Here is a 21943-nt window from a genome sequence, read left to right as displayed (position 1 = left end):
TGGTGGCTCACACGTGTAATCCCAACACTTTGGGAGGCCGAGGCGGGCGGATCACAAGGTCAGGGGATCGAGACCATCCTGGCCAACATGGTGAAAACCCATCTCTACTAAAATACAAAAATTAGCTGAGCGTGGTAGCACATGCCTGTAATCCCAGCTACTCAGCATGCTGAGGCAGGAGAATCGCTTGAACCTGGGAGATAGAGGTTGCAGTGAGGCGTGATCACACCACTGCACTCCAGCCTGGTGACAGAGCAAGACTCCATCTCAAAATGTGTGTATGTGTATATATGTATATGTATTTTATGTTACTACCAAGTAGTATTGCCCAGCAGGAAGATGTGCAGCATTCATCCTTTGACTATTAATACCTGTACTCTGTCATACTATGATTTAGCCCTAGTTTGGAAAGATGAGTAGGGCTATGTTAAAAGGAAATCTGTAGGAATTATTTTACTCTAATGTGCATCTTGTTGGAAAAGGATGTAATGGATCTGTCACTAATACGTGTTTTGTTCTTCTTATAGCCAAACAATTGTTGCATTGCATTTTCCCTTGCCTCAGAAATTTTCAGGATGCTTTCCTTTTTTTCTTTCTGAGACAGAGTCTCACACTCTTGCCTGAGCTGGAGTGCAATGGTGAGATCTCGGCTCACTGCAACCTCCGCCTCCCAGATTCAAGCTATTCTCCTGCCTCAGCCTCCTGAGTAGCTGGGATTACAGGTGCCCACCACCACGCCCAACTAATTTTTTGTATTTTTTAGTTGACATGGGGTTTCACTGTGTTGGTAAGGCTGGTCTTGAACTCCTGACCTCCTGATCCACCCACCTCAGCCTCCCAGAGCTCTGGGATTTCAGGCGTGAGCCACCGCGCTCAGTCTCCACTATTTTTATGTTTGTATGATGACACATTTGAAGGGGTTGCAAGATGCCAAAGCTCATAGGTACTTTGTTTTGTTTTACTTTGTTTTGTTTTGTCTTACAAATAGCAGTAATTGTACCTCACGTAAACTTCATTGGCTATGATACCACCACTGCACAAAACTCGGTGCTTTCTTTTTAATTGATGTTTAGACTTGCATGGCATGTGTACTTTCAGGTGAAGGGAATCTACCTAATGACAAATAGTTAATTATTAGTGAGTTTTGCTTTACTGCTTGTGTGTAGTGCTCAAATGGGCTGGACAGAGGCTGTATGAACTATTTATTGCACTTGACACTCAGGTCTTATTTAACTTTCTGCATTGGGATAGGAACTTTCAGCAAAAGTTGAACTAAAGATGGAAATGAGGGAAGGTGGTTGAGCCCCAATCACAGAAATAAAAAATAATGGCAGGATTACTTGGGTCTTTCATGTACTAACCCAGAATAAAACCGTAGTCCTGGAATTACTCCTATAAGAGATTTTTTGTTTGTTTTTTTTCTTTTTTGGAGCCCATTATTCTAAGTGAATAACTTCAGCTTCTCCACATTTGTGTTAGTTATCATCTGCCCTCCATAATGAAGGCTTTTTTTATTTTTTTATTTTTCTGAGACAGAGTCTTGCTCTGTCACCCAGGCTGGAGTGCAATGACGCAATCTCGGCTCACTGCAATCTCTGCATGCTGGATTCACGCTATTCTCCTGCCTCAGCCTCCCGAGTAGCTGGGGCTACAGGTGCCTGCTGTAAGGCTCTTTTTTTTTTTGTTTGAGATGGAGTCTCGCTCTGTCGCCCAGGCTGGAGTGCAGTGGCATGATCTCCACTCACTGCAAGCTCCACTGCCTCCTGTCACGCCATTCTCCTGCCTCAGCCTCCTGAGAAGCTGGGACTACAGGCGCCCGCCACCACGGCTGGCTAATTTTTTTTTTTTTTTTTTTTGTATTTTTAGTAGAAACGGGGTTTCACCGTGTTTGCCAGGATGGTCTCGATCTCCTGACCTGGTGATCCGCCCGCCTCGGCCTCCCAAAGTGCTGGGATTACAGGTGTGAGCCACCGCGCCCGGCCTCAAGGCTCTTTTTTAAGGATCTAGGAGACAGGAAGACTTGCACTCTGAAGCCAAGCTAGAGTGGCAGGAAAGGAAAGAGTTCCAAAGGATTTAGAATCAGAGGTGGCAGTTACCAGAAAAGTGGAAAGTAGGCCTCAGTCAAGGAAAAAGGAGAAAATAAGGAACCAATCTGTCTTTGAACAAGAGACCTTGCTGGGAGGGATAGCATTAGGAGCTATAGCTAATATAGGTGACAGGTCGATGGGTGCGGCAGACCACCATGGCATGTGTATACCTGTATAACAAAACTGCATGTTCTGCACGTGTACCCCAGAACTTAAAGTATAATGAAAAAAGTAAAAGAGACCTTGCTTTCATAGTTCCTCAAAAATTGTAAGATGGAATTTTTTTAAAACCTGAATGCACAATAGTCTTTTATACTGTGAGTTTGGATTTTAGCTGCCTATTGACCAAAAGTGGATCTACTGAATTGGATAGTGAGGAGAAGCAGGCAGGCATGTGTGATGGGAAAATAGACTTAAGACTTATTTGGCTGGTCGTGGTGGCTCACGCCTGTATTCCCAACACTTTGGGAGGACAAGGCAGGCGGATCACCTGAGGTCGAGAGTTTGAGCCCATCCTGACCAACATGGAAAAGCCCCATCTCTACTAAAAATACAAAATTAGCTGGGCGTAGTGGCACATGCCTGTAATCCCAGCTACTCGGGAGGCTGGGGCAGGAGAATCGCTTGAACCCAGGAGGCTGTGGTTGCAGTGAGCCGAGATGCATGCATTGCACTCCATCCTCGGCAACAAGAGCAAAACTCTTGTCTCAAAAAAAAAAAAGAGAGACTTATTTAAAGGGTAGATTGATCTAATTTCATGATTAGATTTAGGGAGAAGAAGAATAATCCCAGGTTAATTCTAGATTTCTGGTATGGGAAATTAGGTATATGACACTGCTATTTACCAAGAAAGGGAATATCTGTAAAGCAGGTTTGTGGGGGTAATAAAAGAATATAGTTTTATTGAGGCAAGAGGATTGCTTGAGACCAGAGTTCAAATCCCTTGAGTTTGAGGGACCTGTGGAACATTTAAGTGGAGATATTTATTTATTTATTTATTTATTTATTTATTTTATTATCGAGACGGAGTCTTGCTCTGTCACCCAGGCTGGCGTTCAGTGACTCGATGTCTGCTCACTGCAAGCTCTGCCTCCCAGGCTCACGCCATTTTCCTGCCTCAGCCTCCCGAGTAGCTGGGACTACAGGCACCTGTCACTGCACCTGGCTAATTTTTTTTTGTATTTTTAGGAGAGACGGGGTTTCACCGTGTTAGCCAGGATGGTCTCAATCTCCTGACCTCGTGATCAGCCTCCCAAAGTGCTGGGATTACAGGCGTGAACCACCACCCCGGCCAAGTGGAGATATTTAATAGGCAATTAGGTATATGGGCCGCAGCTTAGGAATGTAGGGGAGAAACAGCCCATAGGTGATAGTTGAATCTGTGGTTGTGATCATAGGCTGGGCACAGATAGACACCTGTCATTCAAGCACTTTGGGAGGCTGAGGTGAGAGGATCACTTGAGCCAGGAGTTCGAGATCAGTCTGGGCAACATAGTGAGACCCCTTCTCTTAAAAAAAAAAAAAAAAATTAGCTGAGCATGGTGGCGCATGCTTGTGGTCCCAGCTACTCGGGAGACTAAGGTGGGAGAATTGCTTGATCCCAGGAGGGTGAGGCTGCAGTGAACTGAGATAGTGCCACTGTCTGAGTGACAGAGCGAGACCTTGTCTCAAAAAATAATAAAAATAAAAAAAGACTTGGTTTTTGTTTGTTTTGTTTTGTTTTTTGAGATGGAGTCTCTCTCTGTCTCTCAGGCTGGAGTGCAATGGCATGATCTCGGCTCACTGCAACCTCTGCCTCTCGTTTTCAAGTGATTCTCCTGCCTCAGCCTCCTGAGTAACTGGAATTGCAGGTGCCTGCCACCATGACCAGCTAATTTTTGTATTTTTAGTAGAGACAGGCTTTTGCCATGTTGACCAGGCTGGTCTCGAACTCCTCACCTCAGGTGATCCACCTGCCTTGACCTCCAAAGTGCTGGGATTACAGGCATGAGCCACCACGCCCGGCCAAAGACTTGGTTTTTTTGTTTGTTTGAGACAGCTAGAATGCAGTGGTGCAATCTCAGTTCACTGCAGCCTCCTCCTCCTGGGTTCAAGCGATTCTCCTGCCTCAGCCTCCTGAGTAGCTGAGATCACAGGCACATATCACCGCACCCGGCTGATTTTTCTTTCTTTTTTTTTTTTTTGTATTTTTCGTAGAGACGAAGTTTTGCCTTGTTCACCAGGCCAGTCTCAAACTCCTGACCTCCGGTGATCCACTCGCCGTGGCCTCCCAAAATGCTGGGATTACAGACGTGAACCACCGCACCTAGCCAACAGGTTTTTCTTTCTTTCTTTCTTTCTTTCTTTTTGGAGACAGAGTCTCGCTGTGTCACCCAGGCTGGAGTGCAATGACACGATCTTGGCCCACTGCAACCTCTGCTCACAGGTTCAAGCTATTCTCCTGCCCTAGCCTACCGAGTAACTGGGATTACAGGCATGTGCCACCAAGCCTAATTTTTTGTATTTTTAGTAGAGATGAGATTTCAGCATGTTGACCAGACTGGTCTCAAACTCCTGACCTCACGTGATCCACCCTCCTCAGCCTCCCAAAGTGTTGGGATTACAGGCGTGAGCCACTGCGCCCAGCCAAATTGGTTATTTTTTAAAAGTCAGGAGTTCAAGATCATAGAGCAGGCAAGAAGAGTACTGGGAAATTGTATTTTTGAGGAACACAAACATTTTAGAAGCAGGTAAAATAAGTATTTGTGAAAAATACTGCCAAAGAGGTAAAATGAGAAACAGGAGACGAAAAATACTGCCAAAGAGGTAAAATGAGAAACAGGAGACGTCGGAGTAAGAAAAATCAAAGGAATTTCAAGAATGGGGAAAGGGGTGGTCAGAGACGGTGGATAGCTTTAGATTCTAGAATGTATTTAAATGCTTATATCCTGTAATGGAAGATAAATCGAAGAAGCAAATGACAAGGATAACTGGAGGGCAGAGAGGGGTAGTGAGTACAGATTGGGTTAACCTCAGATAGAAAGCTTTACATTTCTTTTTTGTTTGTTTGTTTGTTGAGGCACAGTCTCACTCTGTCTCCCAGGCTGGAGTGCAGTGGCTCAGTGTCTGTTTAATGCAAACTCCACCTCCCAGGTTCAAGCGATTCTCGTGCCCCAGCCTCCCAAGTAGCTGGGATTACAGGTACGTGCCACCATACCCGGCTAATTTTTTGTATTTTTAGTAGAGATGGGGTTTTACCATGTTGGCCAGCCTGGTCTCGAACTCCTGACCTCAGGTGATCCGCCCACCTAGGCCTCCCAAAGTGCTGGGTGTACAGGCGTGAACCACCACCCCTGGCTGAAAGCTTTACATTTTCTACTATTGAAAAGTTAAAAATAAACTTGTAAGTTTTGGTGGTTTTATGCTGCATTCAGGCTTGGGGAAACAGAAATGGAGACTATTTCAGAAGAAAGCACAGAGTTGGTAGTAGCTACCAGAGAAGTATACAGCAAAACTATATTGAAGAATAATGAATGAAAGGAAAGAAGCCAGTGTTCTTACAGTGAAGGAACCTTGATGCCAAGCTGTCTAAAGACCCTTTTGTCGTTCCAGAAAATTACCGTATTTAAAAGGACTAATTTTAAAATCAAACTCTTTATCAATATTTTATTTTAGGAATCTGGAAACTGTTCTTCAGGAAGAAACCCATTAGTTTGGAACTGGAGAATTCCTTTGCATCAGATACTAAAATGAAAGAACCACTGTTAGGTGGTGAATGTGACAAGTCAGTGGCATCACAGCTGGGGCTGCTAGATGAAGTTAAGACAGAACCCGACAATGCTCAAGTAAACACTTTTCCCTTATTTCCATTATTTCTAGAGCAGCATTTAATTATAAATTTTAGTTATAAAGGTGCTGAAATTATTCATTGAAAAACTCAAATCTTTGTCTCCTCCAAAGCAGTTAATGAAATAATACAAGGTATATAGTGTTAAGTACCATTACAAGTATATGTAAGAAAATGATTTGAGGAAAAATTAGACTGTTTGGAATTGGGTTTTTGTGTAGATAAAAGGATTGTTTAAGGTGTTATGGGCCTAGCTAAGGTAAACACTTTTTTTTTTTTTTTGACAGAGTCTACTTCCAGAGGTTAACATATTTTATTTTTGTTTTTCTTAACTTTAAACAATACAAATTACAATTTTTTAATCTAAGTTAATTTTTTATGTAAATTAAAATTTTTTATACATATCGCTTACTAAAGAACTTATAAAGGATGAACTGACTTGAGCTGTGAGTATTGTTTAAGTAGGGAAAACATTCCTTAGAATGTTTGTATATATGGCCGGGCACAGTGGCTCACTAGTAATCCCAGAACTTTGGGAGGCCAAGGCGGGACGATCACTTGAGCCCAAGAGTTTGAGACCAACCGGATGACAAGGCCTTGTCTGTATAAAAAATACAAAGATTAGCCAGGCATAGTGGTGCACACGTGTAGTCTCAGCTACTTGAGAGGCTAAAGCAGGTGGATCGCTTGAGCCCCAGAATTCAAGGAAGCAGTGAGCTATGATTGTGCCATTGCACTCCAGCCTGGGTGATGAAGCGAGACCCTGTCTCTTAAAAAAAAGAAAAAAAAGAATGTTTGTATATGAACTGTGAACGAGCTGAAAGTTCTAATGAAAGAAAAATCGCTAAAAAGAGTAATTTATTTGTAGTATTCTATTTAGAAATAGCCTAAAGTAGATTAATATTAAATAAGGGTATGCTTACCATTGAGTTGCTGACACTGGGGAATGTTATTCATCTAGGAACTATCTATTGCTTCTTCATCCCGTGGACTTTCAGGCATAGATCAAGTTTAGATATAGCAGCTATGAAATTGCCTCCTGCTCTGAAAAAATTGTCCTTTGTAAGAATCATTCTGTCCAATTAACAATTTCTGGTGTTAAGGTCTTTATGAAGACAATTGACTGTTAATGATTAGAACAAGCAGGGAAGACTGAGTGTGGTGGCTCATGCCTGTAATCCCAGCATTTTGGGAGGGTGAAACAGGCAGATCACTTGAGGCCAGGAGTTCAAGACCACTGGCAACATGGTGAAACCATGTCTCTACTAAAAATTCAAACATTAGCCGGGCATAGAGGCACGTGCTTGTAGTCCCAGAGCCTGAGGCATGAGAATCACTTTAACCCAGAAGTAGGAGGTTATAGTGAGCCGAGATCGCGTCACTGTACTCCAGCCTGGGTGACAGAGTGAGATCTTGTCTCCAAAAAAAAAGAAAAAAAAAAGTAGGGAAAATAGTTGTAATTCAATATGTCTGCTCCCTATTGGTAGTGACTGGAAGGATTTTGTTGACAAAAGATTCTGATGTCACACCTGGATACCACAGAAAATAATGTATTAGGTGATTGGTGTTGTCAGCCAAAGAGTACCAAAAGGGTAGTGTATACTTATGTATTTTGGTTCAATTCAGTTTATAATTCATTGACCAGGCCTGACCACAATTTATCATTTTCTATTGAATGAGTGGTTGTCTTAAATTCATTGTATTCATTATTTTTAATTCTTTTCTTTTTTTCTTTTTAGGAGTATTGTCATAGGCAACAATCCAGAACTCAGGAGAATGAACTGAAAATAAACGCTGTGTTTTCAGAGAGTGGTAATAGAATTATTTAAGTTAATTATGTTTATTCAGACCAATATGATAGCTGATTCATTCTTTTTTAATGCCTTTGAATATTGCTCTGTTTGTGTTGGGTTTCAAGTCCAGGAGAAGTAACCTGTAAGAAAATTAAAGAGAGGCCATGCACCGTGGCTAACACCTGTAATCCCAGCACTTTGGGAGGCCAAGGCAGGCGGATCATGAGGTCAGGAGTTCGAGACCAGTCTGGCCAACATAGTGAAACCCCGTCTCTACTACAAATACAAAATTAGCCAGGCATGGTGGCGCATGCCTGTAATCCAAGCTACTCAGGAGGCTGAGGCAGGAGATTCACTTGAACCTGGGAGGCGGAGGTTGTGGTGAGCCGAGATTACACCACTGCACTCCAGCCTGGGCAACAGAGCGAGACTCTGTCTCAAAAAAAAAAAAAAAAGAAAGAAAAGAAAAGAAAATGAAAGAGCCTGGGCATGGTGGCTCATGCCTGTAATCCCAACATTTTGGGAGGCCAAGGTGGAAGGATCGCTTGAGGGCAGGAGTTTGAGACCAGCCTGGGCAACATAGTGAGATCCCATTTCTACAGAAGATTTATAAACCAGGTGTGGTGGTGCATGCCTATAGTCCCAGCTACTTGGGAGGCTGAGGCATGAGGATTTTTTTTTTTGTTTTTTTGTTGTTGAGATGGAGTTTCCATTCTTGTTGTCCAGGCTGGAGTGCAATGGCACGATCTTGGCTCACTGCAACCTCCGCTGCCCAGGTTCAAGCAGTGCTCCTGCCTCAGCCTCCCAAGTAGCTACGATCACAGGCACGGTGCCACCACACCCAGATAATTTTGTTTTGAGACAGGGTCTCGCTCTGTTGCCAGGCTGGAGGGCAGTGCGCGATCTCAGTTCACTGCAACCTCCACCTCTCAGGTTCAAGTGATTCTCCTGCCTCAGCCTCCCGAGTACCTGGGACTACAGGTGTGTGCCACCATGCCCAGCTAATTTTTGTATTTTCAGTAGAGACGGGATTTTCCCATGTTGCCCAGGATGGTCTCAATCTCTTGAACTCGTGATCCACCCACTTTGGCCTCCCAAAATGCTGGGATTACAGGTGTTAGCCCCCGCGCCTGGCTAATTTTGTAATTTTTATTAAGATGGGGCTTCACCACGTTGGCCAAGGCTGGTCTTGAACTCCTGACCTCAGGTGATCCACCCGCCTCGGCCTCCCAAAGTTCTGGGATTATAGTCGTGAGCCACCACACCAGGTGGCGAGAGGGTCACTTGAGTACAGGGCGTCAAGGCTGCAGTGAGCCATGATCATATCACTACACTGCCTAGAGTGCAAAAGAGGGTAACTAGAGCAAGACCCTGTCTCTAAAAAAAGAAAGAAAGAAAATAAAAGAATGCCTATTTAATTTTATGTAACTCGATTTTTTTTCTCCCTCTTCTGTTTTTATAGCTTCACAGTTGACTACAGGCATTCAGCTTTCTCTGGCATCATCTGGCATGAATAAAATGCTTCCTTCAGTTTCAACCACAGCTATTCAGGTTTCCTGTGCTGGTTGTAAAAAAATTCTTCAGAAGGGGCAAACTGCTTATCAGAGGAAAGGATCTGCTCAACTTTTCTGCTCCATACCATGCATCACTGAATACATTTCATCTGCCAGTTCATCAGTTCCTTCTAAGAGAACTTGTTCAAACTGCTCAAAGTATATAATTCTAAATTATGCCCCCTTTTATTTCCCTACCTTGTTCTTGATCATAGTCTTAGTTGTAATTTCTACATTTCCTTTTTTTATTTTTTGAGACTGAGTTTCACTCTTGTTGCCCTGGCTGGAGTGCAGTGGCACGATCTCAGCTCACTGCAACCCCCTCCTCCTGGGTTCAACCAGAATCTCCTGCCTCGGCCTCCTGAGTAGCTGGGATTACAGCTATGCACCACCACACCCGGCTAATTTTGTATTTTTTAGTAGAGATGGGGTTTCGCCATGTTGGCCAGGCTGGTCTTCAACTCCTGACCTCAGGTGATCTGCCAGCCTTGGCCTCCCAAAGTGCTGGGATTACAGGTGTAAGCCACTGCGCCCGGCCATTTTCATTTCTTTTGAAGACATGTTGTCTTGGTTTAGGAAAAAGTTTTTTCTACTTTTAGTTCCTCTGATGGATTCTCTAGAAATATTTTTTTTTTTTGCAGAAATTTAACATGTGAAAAGTTCTGTTTCTCTTCACCTTTAAGTAATGTGACTTCCAAAACTTACTTTCCTACTCTTTTTGTTTGAAATTCTCTGTAAGTGGGATTATTGTTTATCCATTCTGTTCTATTTAACTGTATAGGGAGCAACGTACTAAAAAATTAATCCTATGACAGTTATTTTGGATTTTCCAAGATGTAAAATAATGCTACATTTCTTTTATAATGGTAAATGAAGTGATTCGTTTGAAAAATTGATGGCCATAGATAAACCTACATGACTGTATGTAATTTTTTAAAAACTTACGTGAGAATATGTGAAAAATCAGTGTCATTTTGGCTTTGAGAGTCCTAAGGCAGTATAATTATGGTTGTTAGCACTTAGGATATGCTAATTTTTAAATGTTCTTGTTCAGAACAAGAAAATTCATAGGCAACCACAGTGCTTCTAAATATAACAAATTTCTTCCAAATAATACTTGTTTTGGACTCAGGTTGCCATAATTTGAATTTTGCTTCTTCTGTTTAGTTATATTTTACTACTCAAAGTTTCATACCTGAGTTGCTAGATCAGCATCACCCAAGAGTTTGTTAGAAATGCACTTTTTCAGGCCGTGCACGGTGGCTTATGCCTGTTATCCTAGCACTTAGGGAGGCCGAGGCGGGCGGATTGCCTGAGCTCGAGTTTGAGACCAGCCTGGGCAATACGATGAAACCCTGTCTCTACTAAAATACAAAAAATTAGCCGAGTGCTGTGCTGTGCGCCTGTAATCCCAGCTACTTGGGAGGCTGAAGCAGGAGAATTGCTTGAACCCGGGAGGCGAAGGTTGCAGTGAGTTGAGATCGGGCCACTGCACTGTAGTCCAGGCGACAGAGTGAGGCTCCATCTCAAAAAGAAAAAAAAAGAAATGCACTTTCTCGGGTCTCACCCAGACCTACTGATTCAGAACTGCATTTATCCCCATGTGATTCCTATACATGCCAAAGTTGGATCACTATTGAGAACTTCTTTGTTACTTAGTATTCATATCTGTTTTTATAAATCTACAAAAAGAATTATGAGCATTAAATAGTATATTTAAGTGGTCAGAACAATACTAGCAGGTAATAAGAACTCAATAAATGTTAACTTATTATTTTCTTAACAAACTCACAAACCCTTTTTGATGGGTTGCTTCAGCTCCTCTGGCTGCTGCTTCAGTTCTTATCTGTTGCTTCAGGTCTTATTCCATGGAAGGTTACTTACATTCTCTTTTGCTTTTCAACCCTTCAATACTATACTAGCCTTTTGTCGTTTTACTTTCTTGCTATGGGCCATATAGTACTCTCTTCAGACTGCTTTCTCTCCCCGCAGAATCATAAAACTGGAAGGGACCTTAGAGACTCACTACACATCTTCAGCAGATGTCCCAGACAGATTGAAAAAGGCTGAAGCAGGAAAGATTTAGTGTGTAAGTTCTCCTAGGCATGAAAATCCAATATGAGTAAAAATCTGGGATGTTTTACTTCCTCTAGAATAAAATTTTTAAATCAAAAATACTATATTGTAGTGGGTAGAAAGATGGTAGTAAATTTTAGGCTGGGAAAGGCCATCCATGATTCAGAGTAGACTGTGCTTTTTTCAAAACTTAAAAATTCCACATTAATTAGCCTTTTATATAAATGTTAGGTTTTTTATCTGGGGTTTTTTATCTTCCAGTGAAACTATCCTGAACTGAAAATAATTTTCAGTTACTTATTTATTTATTTTTGCAGAGACAGAGTCTCACTGTGTTGCCCAGGCTGGTCTCAGACTCCTGAGCTCAAGTGATCCTCCTGCCTTGGTCTCCCAAAGTGCCGGGATTACAGGTGTGAGCCACCGTGCTGATTTTCAGTTTTGTTTGTTTGTTTGTTTTGTTTTGCTTCATTTGAGACAGAGTCTCACTCTGTCACCCAGGCCAGAGTGCAGTGGTGCAATCTCGGCTCACTGCCACCTCCGCCTCCTGGGTTCAAGCAGTTCTCCTGCCTCAGCCTCCTAAATAGCTGGGATTACAGGCGTATGCCACTATGCCCAGCTAACTTTTTTATTTTTAGTAGAGATGCACTTTTGCCATGTTGGCCAGGCTGGTCTTGAACTCCTGACCTCAGGTGATCTGCTTACCTCGGCCTCCCAAAGTGCTGGGATTACAGGCATGAGCCACCACACCCTGCCTAATTTTTTGTTTTGTTTTTTTTTTTTTTTTGAGACGGAGTCTTGCTCTGTCGCCCGGGCTGGAGTGCTGTGGCCGGATCTCAGCTCACTGCAAGCTCCGCCTCCCGGGTTTACGCCATTCTCCTGCCTCAGCCTCCGGAGTAGCTGGGACTACAGGCGCCCGCCACCTTGCCCGGCTAGTTTTTTGTATTTTTAGTAGAGACGGGGTTTCACCGTGTTACCCAGGATGGTCTCGATCTCCTGACCTCGTGATCCACCCGTCTCGGCCTCCCAAAGTGCTGGGATTACAGGCTTGAGCCACCGCGCCCGGCCCCCTGATTTTTAATTACTTTTTAAGATTTCTGTTATAGGAATGATTTAATATCTGTTTTGAGTCAATGCAGTTTTTATTCTATTTCATGGACTAAATGGAAGATCACTTTGAAGATAACATTTTAAATCTTACTAGAAAGATGCAACTTGTGGGCCAGGCAAGTTGGTTCACACCTGTAATCCCAGCACTTTGGGAGGCCAAGACAGGAGAATCACTGGAGGTCATGAGTTCGAGATACTCCAGTGACTGAGGCAGGAGAATTGCTTGAACCCAGGAGGCGGAGGTTGCAGTGAGCTGAGATTGTGCGACTGCACTCCAGCCTGGGCAACAGAGCGAGACCCTGTCTCAAAAAAAAAAACAAAAACGATGTGACTTGTTCTTGGGAACTGTGTATTTAAGTGTCATTTCTTCACTTTAGTATCTCAGTTGGAACCAACCAGAAATCCTGAATGCAATCAATAAAGCCCAAAATCGGCCTCTGCACTAGGTTTGATTTATTTATCAGAAAGTTGTTCCTAATTTGTTGGCGTTTCTTTCTTTCTTTTTTTTTTGAGATAAGATCTCTGTCTGCCACCCAGGTTGGAATACAGTGGCACCATCTTGGCTCACTGCAGCTTCGACCACCTAGGCTTAAGCAATCCTCCCACCTTTACCCTCCCAAGTAGCTGGGACTGCAGGCACATGCCACCCTGCCTGACCAGTTTTTGTATTTTTTTGTAGAGATGGTTTCACCATGTTGTCCAGGCTGGTCTTGAACTCCTGGGCTCAAGTGATCCTCCTGCCTTGCCCTCCCAAAGTGCTGGCATTATGGGTGTGAGCCACTGTACCCAGCCAACATTCTCTCTTTTTTTTTTTTCTTTTTTTGAGGCGGAGTGTCACTCTTTTGCCCAGGCTGGAGTTCAATAGCGGGATCTCGGCTCACTGCAACCTCCGCCTCCCAGGTTCAAGAGATTCTCCTGCCTCAGCCTCCCTAATAGCTGGGATTACAGGTGCCCATCACCATGCCCAGTTAATTTTTGTATTTTTAGTAGAGACGGGGTTTTACCATGTTGGCCAGGCTGGTCCCCAACTCCTGACCTCAGGTGATCTGCCTGCCTCGTCCTCCCAAAGTGCTAGGATTACAGATGTGAGCCACCGTGCCTGACCAACATTCATTTTTTAATTTTTTATAAAGCTTTAGTAGATCATTAGAAGCCAGAAATCTAGTATGCTGATAGCAATAAAAACTAGGAAGCATTTTCAGACGTCCATGCGTCATTGATGTAGTTTCTTCTTTTCCCTTCCCATCTGGCTGGTGTCTTTATTCTGTCTGAAAGGTATGCCTTAAATATCTTTACCTTTTGTCTATTCCCACACCATTCCTCACTCTCCTTTTACAACCACCCGCTCCCCAAATTAATTCTTCTGTGGTCTGTGATTTTATAGTGTTGTATTCATAACTTCCAAAACATTGATCACAGAATACTAATGGTTTTAAATATTTTTAGTAGAGATGGGGTTTCACTTCATTGGCCAGGCTGGTCTCGAACTCCTGACCTCAAGTGATCCGCCCGCATTGGCCTCCCAAGATTAAAGGCATGAGCCACCACGCCTGGCTATTAGGTATATAGATATTTTCTATAGTGGCAATTCTCAAACTTTCTGGTCTCAGGACTTCTTATACCCTGAAAAATTATTGAAGACCCAAAGAGCTTTAGTTATGTAGATTATGAGTATTAACTGTATCAAAAATTGAATGACATTTTGAACGAAAAATACCCATATTTTTTAAAAATTGATAAATATCATTGTTTTATCAGTTTTGCAAATCACTTTACGTCTAGCTGGATTTTTGTATCTGTTTCTGCCTTCACTTTATTGCAAAATGTCGTTTAGGTTGAAGTCTGAAGAAAATCTGGCCTCACAAATATGTGACTGGAAAATCAGGGAGTGTTTTAGTAGGCTTTTAGATCGTTGTGGGCGTTCTTTAATACTACAACCAAAAATCAAGCGGTAGTTTCTTAAAGGCTAGTTGCAATGTGGGATCAAACTTTTTGTACCATGTGGATCAGTGAACTTTTTGCACTCTGTTATGTTAAAATTCATTAATTTATCTTGTACTTTGAATGAATCTTTTACCCGTGAATGATTTTTGTAATATGCTCTTGTAATTTGGAAAATATTGGTTCACCGAGTTCTGCAGATCTTCTAAATGTTCTCATATTTTATTATGCAGTATTTTAAAAATCACCACTAGTCTCAGAAAAGTTTTTAAGTTTTGGGTATCGATCAAGTTGAATTTGGAAGATACAAGATTTCCAAAATTCTACTTATCACTTGAAAGCCAACATTTTGTTGTTGGGGATAAATACTGTCAGTTGTTTTACTTGAAGTGGCAGTCTCATTTTTTTTCATTTTCAAGAAAATATCTGCAGATACCCACTTGTGGATAATATAGTTTGTCTTTAAACTATTTACAGTAAACTGTTTATAGTACTTTGAAGTAAAAATGTTTTCCATGAAAAAAGTGGCTAATTCATTTATAACTCAACATTTCCATGTGGGCTTTTCCTTGAGACAACCATTATCCTTTGGTGTGCAGAAGTACTTTATGCTTATGTCCCATGTTGTCACACAGAATTTTTTTTTTCTCACCCTACCACTTGGCCAAGACAGAATATTTTCTAAATGTACTTAAGGATGAAGTTTAAATAATTTAAAATATTTTGTGGTTTCATTGAGTACATCCTTAAGTGAAACTGATACTTCAAAAAAATTATTTTTGGCAGCGAATGTGTAGCAGGGAATAACATGAATATTAGTACATTTTGATGCCACAGCCTTGATTTCTACTAAGGCTCTGACAGTTTTACCCACCATTGCCTTTTTTCTTTTCCAAATTCATTGAAGTGAAATTTGTATACCAAGAAATTAACCATTTCATTGGCATTTAGTATATTCATAATGTGTGACTATCACCTCTATCTTGTTCCAAAACATTTCCATCACTTCAAAGTAAAACACCTTAAACACTAAGCAGTTTCTCCCAAGTTCGCACTACCCCCAGTGCCTGTCAACCACCAGTATGCATTATATCTATAGATTTCATCTATTCCGAATATCTCATATAAATGGAATCATATATGACTTTTTTGTGACAGGGTATTATTACTTTGTTGCTCAGGCTAGAGTGCAGTGACTTTTTGTGTCTGGTTCTTTCCCTTAGCATAATATTTTCAAGGTTTGTCCATGTTGTAACATGTATCAGTACTTTATTCTTTTTGTTAATAGGCGAATGATACTGCACTGTATGTATGTAACACAATGTGCTTACTGATTCATTTACTTACTGATGAACATTTGGGCTGTTTTCATCTTTTGACTATTGTGAATAGTGCTGTTATGCATATACATGTGCTTGTTTAAGTACCTGTTTTTAGTTTTTTTGGGTGTTTACCAAGGAGTGGGATTGCAAGGTCCTACCATTAGCTTTGCAACATCAGTGGCAAAGTGATGTTGCAAACATCAACACAGTGAAAAGGCAAATAACATCTTACGAAAATAGTTTAATATTGGGGAACCCCCCGCCCGGGGATTTGAAGACTATACTTTTGAGATTCTCTGTCCTGTACGTTCTAGAGTTGCTCGTGTGAATATGTGATCCCTCGGTTTTCACTAGCACCACCCAATACTACAGGCTGGCTAGTCTCCAAAACTGCACCATCAAAGTCAGGCATGGTGGCGTTATGTGCCTGTAATCCTAGCTACTTGGGAGATTGAGGTAGGAGAATCTCTTGAGCCCAGGAATTTGAGGCCAGCTTGGGCAACATAGCAAGACTCTATCTCTTAAAAAAAACAAAACTGCACTATTAGATGTGCTTTATATATGAGAAAATTAAAATTTAGGGAGTATAAGTGTGACAGAACTGGATACCAAATTCAGGTTTTCTCATTTCAAGGCTAACGTTCTTAACTCTATTTTGAGAGGTTATTTTGTTTATAAAGAGGAAGAAGTTATAATTGTGTTTAAACTGTTTAATGGTGTCCTTGTTATTTATTCTTAGAGACATTTTAAATCCAAAGGATGTGATCAGTGTTCAACTGGAAGACACTACCTCATGCAAAACTTTTTGCAGCCTATCTTGTCTTTCATCATATGAAGAAAAAAGAAAACCATTTGTTACCATATGTACTAATAGCATTATGACCAAGTGCAGCATGTGCCAGAAGACTGCTACTGTAAGTTTCAATTATAACCTTTACAGGGATTCTGATGATTCTGCTTAAATATCAGAGTTTTTACTGAATCTTTTTTATTAAATCCTAGATTCAGTATGAAGTAAAATACCAGAATGTGAAACATAATCTTTGCAGTAATGCCTGCCTTTCAAAGTTTCACTCTGCTAACAACTTCATCATGAACTGCTGTGAGAACTGTGGCACTTATTGTTACACCAGCTCTAGTCTGTCTCACATACTTCAGATGGAAGGACAGTCTCATTACTTTAATAGTTCAAAGAGCATTACAGCATATAAGCAGGTATGAATAAAGACCTATGGTTTCTTCTATTAACTGGCCTATGAATGGTTTCACTCTAGGAAAATGTGGGAATTTTTGGTACCCTTTGGAATAATGTCAGTTGGTAAGTTGATGAAGATGAAATAGAAGACTTTTTAACAGTTTCTTCTTGCATAAGAATTCATGATAAATGCTATATGGAGATTTTTCTAAATAATCTCAGATTGATTATGTTATCTTAAAGAAAAGGCAAGCAGGCTGGAGCCAGTTTATAAACTACAAATAAGTATAGCAAAAATAACAAGTCTGCTGGTCAATAAAACCCAAACATGAAAGTATTTTTGTTTTTATTTTTATTTTTTTTTTTTTTTGAGAAGGAGTCTCACTCTCTTGCCCAGGTTGAAGTGCAGTGGCACAATCTTGGCTCACTGCAACCTCTGCCTCCTGGGTTCAAGCAGTTCTCCTGCCTCAGCCTCCCAAGGAGCTACTACAGGCATGAGCCACCGTGCCCAGCTATTTATTTTATTTATTTATTTTTATTTTTTTGAGATGAGGTCTTTCTCTTCTGTCAGCCAGCTTGGAGTGCAGTGGCAATCATGGCTCACTGTAGCCTTGACCTCCTTAGCTCAAATGATCCTCCCACCTCAGCGTCCGGAGTAGCTGGGACTACAGGCACACGCCACCACATCTGGCTAATTTTTAAATTTTTTGTAGAGGCAAGCTCTTACTGTGTTGCCCAAGCTTGTCTTAAAACTCCTGAACTCAGCTGGTCCTCCTGCCTTGGTCTCCTAAGGTGCTGGGATTACAGATGTGAACCTAGCTATGTTTTTGTTTTTAATTCCACGTGTTTAACTCTTACACCAAACAATGCAAAGATGAATCAAGAATGTCACATGTGGCCAGGCATGGTGGCTTACACCTGTTATCCCAGCACTTTGGGAGACCAAGGCAGGAGGTTCAGTTGAACCAGGAGTTCAGGACCAGCCTGAGCAACATATCAAGAACCCATCTTTAAAAAAAACAAACAGCCGGGCGCGGTGGCTCAAGCCTGTAATCCCAGCACTTTGGGAGGCCGAGGCAGGTGGATCACGAGGTCAGGAGATCAAGACTATCCTGGCTAACATGGTGAAACCCCATCTCTACTAAAAATACAAAAATAGCCGGGCGAGGTGGCAGGCGCCTGTAGTCCCAGCTACGCGGAGGCTGAGGCAGGAGAATGGCGTGAACCCGGGAGGCGGAGCTTGCAGTAAGCTGAGATCGGCCACTGCACTCCAGCCTGGGCGACACAGCGAGACTCCCATCTCATAAATAAATAAATAAATAAATAAATAAATAAATAAATAAATAAATAAAATAACAAAACAAAAAATATCACATGCTTTTTCTGAATCAGTCATAGGAGGAAATAATCCAATGAGATTTGGATTATTTGTCCCTATTTCTGATGAGACGAGCTCTGGGTGGGTGCTTCTGAGAGCAGAGAAAGATAAAATGAGATGAGGTGGGACTTCTTAGATATGTTGGTTGTTCATATCATGTTTTGAGACCCAACTCTTTCCCTATACAGACTTCCTTAAAAACAAGCAGTTGACCTGGTGTGGTGGCTCACGCCTATAATCCCAGCACTTTGGGAGGCTGAGGTGGGCGGATCACCTGAGGTCAGGAGTTGGAGACCAGCCTGGCCAACATGGCGAAAACCTGCCTCTACTAAGAATACCAAAATTAGCTGGGCATGGTGGCGGGCACCTGTAATCCCAACTACTTAGGAGGCTGAGGCAGAAGAATTGCTTGAACCCGGGAGGCGGAAATTGCAGTGAGCCGAGATGGCACCATTGCACTCCAGCCTAGGCGACAGAGTGAGACTCTGCCTCAAAAAAAAAAAAAAAAGCAGTTGAAGATGGGAGTCAAAACAAGCCATAATTCAAATAGGTCATTTGTGACTCACATCTTTTCTATGGCAGAATGCCCCCATTTTGAGAGTGTCCTGCCTTGGGACCAGAATGGAAAGCACAGAAGACTTCTCCCAAAGGCAGGAAATAATGTTCCTTTTTTTTTCTTTATTTTTGACACTCAATAAATAGGCTTTGTTCTGGGTTTTTTTTTTTTTTTTTTTTTTTTTTTTTTTTTTTTTGAGACGGAGTCTCGCTCTGTCGCCCAGGCTGGAGTGCAGTGGCGCGATCTCGGCTCACTGCAAGCTCCGCCTCCCGGGTTTATGCCATTCTCCTGCCTCAGCCTCCCAAGTAGCTGGGACTACAGGCTCCCGCCACCTCGCCCGGCTAGTTTTTTGTATTTTTAGTAGAGACGGGGTTTCACCGTGTAGGCCAGGATGGGCTCGATCTTCTGACCTCGTGATCCACCCGTCTCAGCCTCCCAAAGTGCTGGGATTACAGGCTTGAGCCACCGCGCCCAGCAGCTTTGTTCTGTTTTTAAAAGCCTGTATTGAGTACCCAGTTGTTCAGCTTATGTAATGGGGCAGGACTGATTTGGGTAAACGAGTTAGTTAATAAGCACAACCTAACACTTTCCTCTTACATCTGAATGTAAGACATCATGTGACAGTGATAATGGAGTAAATCTACAATGTTAGGGAACTATAATCCAGAATTAGAAAAATGTCCAAATATGTGAATCTAAAAATGGGATAGCTTTTTATTTTTAAAAAGTGGATTATTAGATGCAATTATAATTATTTTGGCCATATGTTAATAGAGTATATTAAGTTAGCCTTCCCTTATGAATAATAAACTAACTTAATTATAAATTATACATTGGGCCAGAAGCGGTGGCTCATGCCTGTAATCCTAGCACTTTGGGAGGCCAAACAGAAGGATCACTTGAGGTCAGGAATTCAAGACCAGCCTGGCCAATATGGTGAAACTCCATCTCTACTAAAAATACAAAAATTAGCCGGGCATGGTGGCACAGGCCTGTAATCCCAGCTACCCAGGAGGCTGAGGCAGGAGAATTGCTTGAACCTGGGGAAGGTAAAGGTTGTAGTGAGCCGAGATCGTACCACTGCACTCCAGCCTGGACAACAGAGCAAGAGTCTGTCTCAAAAATAAATAAGTAAATAAAAATAAATTATGCCACTATTGTTGATTAATGTTAAAGATTAGTGAATTGTTAAGATTTCTCAAAATATAAAAGTTTTTCATACTAATAAAGGATAAAAATAGAAATTTTCAAAATTATCCTTTTTGTTTTGTTGTGCCTTTGCCAATATCCTGTTCTCTCACAGAAAAATAAAACGTATATGTATTTTTTTGTCTTTGTGCTTTGGTGGGGTTTTTTTTGTTTTGTTTTTGTTTTTGTTTTTTTGAGACAGTCTTGCTCTGTTGCCCAGGCTGGCATGCAATGGCATGATCTCAGCTCACTGCAGCCTCCGCCTCCTGGGTTCAAGCAATTCTTTCATCTCAGCCTCCCAAGTAGCTGGGGTTACAGATGCCCGCCACCACACCCAGCTAATTTTTGTATTTTTGTAGAGATAGGGTTCCACCATGTTGGCCAGGCTGGTCTTGAACTCCTGACCTCAGATGATCTGCCTGCCTCGGCCTCCCAAAGTGCTGGGATTACAGGTGTGAGCCACTGGCGCCCAGCCTGTCTGTGTACTTTGTATCTCTGAAAGCAGTTTTATTCCATCAGTGACTCTTTTTTTTTTTTTTTTTTTTTTTAGACTGAATCTTGCTTTTCCACCCAGGCTGGAGACTGGAGTGCAGTGGTGTGAGCAAAGCTCACTGGAGGCCCAACCTCAGGTGTTCAAGCAATCTTCCTGCCTCACCCTCCCACGTAGCTGGGATCACAGGCATGTGCCACCACACCTGGTTAATGTTTGTGTTTTTTGTAGAGATGGGTCTCACTTTGTTGCCCAGGCTGGTCTCGAATTCCTGGGCTCAAGTGATCTTCCTGCCTCAGCCTCCCAAAGTGTTGGGATTACAGGCAGGAGCCACCATACCCAGCCTGATGTTTTATTTTTCTTTCTTTCTTGTTTTGAGACAGAGTCTTACTCTGTTGCCCAGGCTGGAATGCAATGATCTCAGCTCACTGCAACCTCTGTCTTCCTGGGCTCAAGTGATCGTCCCCACCTCAGCCTCGCAAGTAAATGGGACTACAGGCGCACGCCACCACACTAGGCTAATTTTTTATTTTTATTTATTTATTTATTTATTTATTAGAGATGAGGTCTCACTATTTTACCAGTCTGGTCTCAAACTCCTGGGTTCAAGTGATACTCCCGCCGCAGCCTCTGAAAGTTGAGATTACAGGCGTGAGCCACTGTGCCTAGGCTCTGACATATTCTGAAATCCAGGAATATTGGTTCCTGTTTGACTAGAAAGAATAGATGGTGAGCATAATCTTTGCAGTAATGCCTGCCTTTCAAAGTTTATATCCTTTCTTTTGCACAGTTACTACTCAACTCAGAATACTCTATACTTTCTATTGCTTGTATGCTGCTTTCTTACAATATGCTTGTAATTTTTACCATGAAGTTAGCCTAGAAAAACAGTTATTCCCACAGTATCTTATAAAGTGTGTTAAGCACTCCTTCCTGGCTCCTCCTCAGCATCAGTAGACATCTTCCCAAGTTAATTCCCAAGCTACCATTGAGGACAGATCTATAACTATATAAGGACTTTGTTTATCCAGTAGGCTTTGACTGCCTGAAATGATGAACTTCTTCTGTGACCACTTTCTTCATTGCTTTTTCTTTTTTTCCTTGAAATGGAGTTTCGCTCTTGTTGCCCAGCCTGGACTGCAGTGGTGCAATCTCAGCTCACTGCAACCTCTGCCACCCAGGTTCAAGTGATTCTCCTGCCTCAGCCTCCTGAGTAACTGTGATTACAGGTGCTCACCACCACACCTAGCTAATTTTTTGTATTTTTAGTACAGACGGGATTTCACCATGTTGGCCAGGCTGGTCTTGAACTCCTGACCTCAGGTGATCTGCCTGCTTTGGCCTCCCAAAGTGCTGGGATTACAGGCATGAGCCACCACACCCGGCCTTATTGCTTTCATAGGTATTATTATTATAATTGCTATTAAATAT

The 21943-nt window shown here is 42.0% G+C and overlaps 1 protein-coding gene across 7 annotated transcripts in view; it reads left to right on the top strand.

Moving 5' to 3' along the window:
- Window positions 1-21943, top strand: part of ZMYM1 (zinc finger MYM-type containing 1) — a 38458-nt gene that overhangs the window by 9381 nt on the left and 7134 nt on the right. The window contains exons 1-6 of one of the 7 annotated variants that reach the window (XM_023232305.3): window positions 912-943; window positions 5742-5911; window positions 7653-7725; window positions 9169-9418; window positions 16445-16619; window positions 16708-16920. In XM_023232305.3, the coding sequence (XP_023088073.2) occupies window positions 928-943; window positions 5742-5911; window positions 7653-7725; window positions 9169-9418; window positions 16445-16619; window positions 16708-16920 (897 nt within the window). In that variant the 5' untranslated portion in view covers window positions 912-927. Of the gene's footprint in view, window positions 1-911; window positions 944-4345; window positions 4404-5145; window positions 5268-5741; window positions 5912-7652; window positions 7726-9168; window positions 9419-10717; window positions 11349-16444; window positions 16620-16707; window positions 16921-21123; window positions 21242-21943 lie in introns of those variants that run through there. The other 6 variants (XM_023232308.2, XM_023232307.2, XM_023232306.2 and 3 more) reach the window with 6 other exon arrangements.

This window comes from Piliocolobus tephrosceles, chromosome 1 (genome assembly GCF_002776525.5).
Source record: "Piliocolobus tephrosceles isolate RC106 chromosome 1, ASM277652v3, whole genome shotgun sequence".
In the NCBI taxonomy this organism is placed as follows: domain Eukaryota; kingdom Metazoa; phylum Chordata; class Mammalia; order Primates; family Cercopithecidae; genus Piliocolobus; species Piliocolobus tephrosceles.
This window is presented reverse-complemented; position numbering and strand designations above follow the sequence as displayed.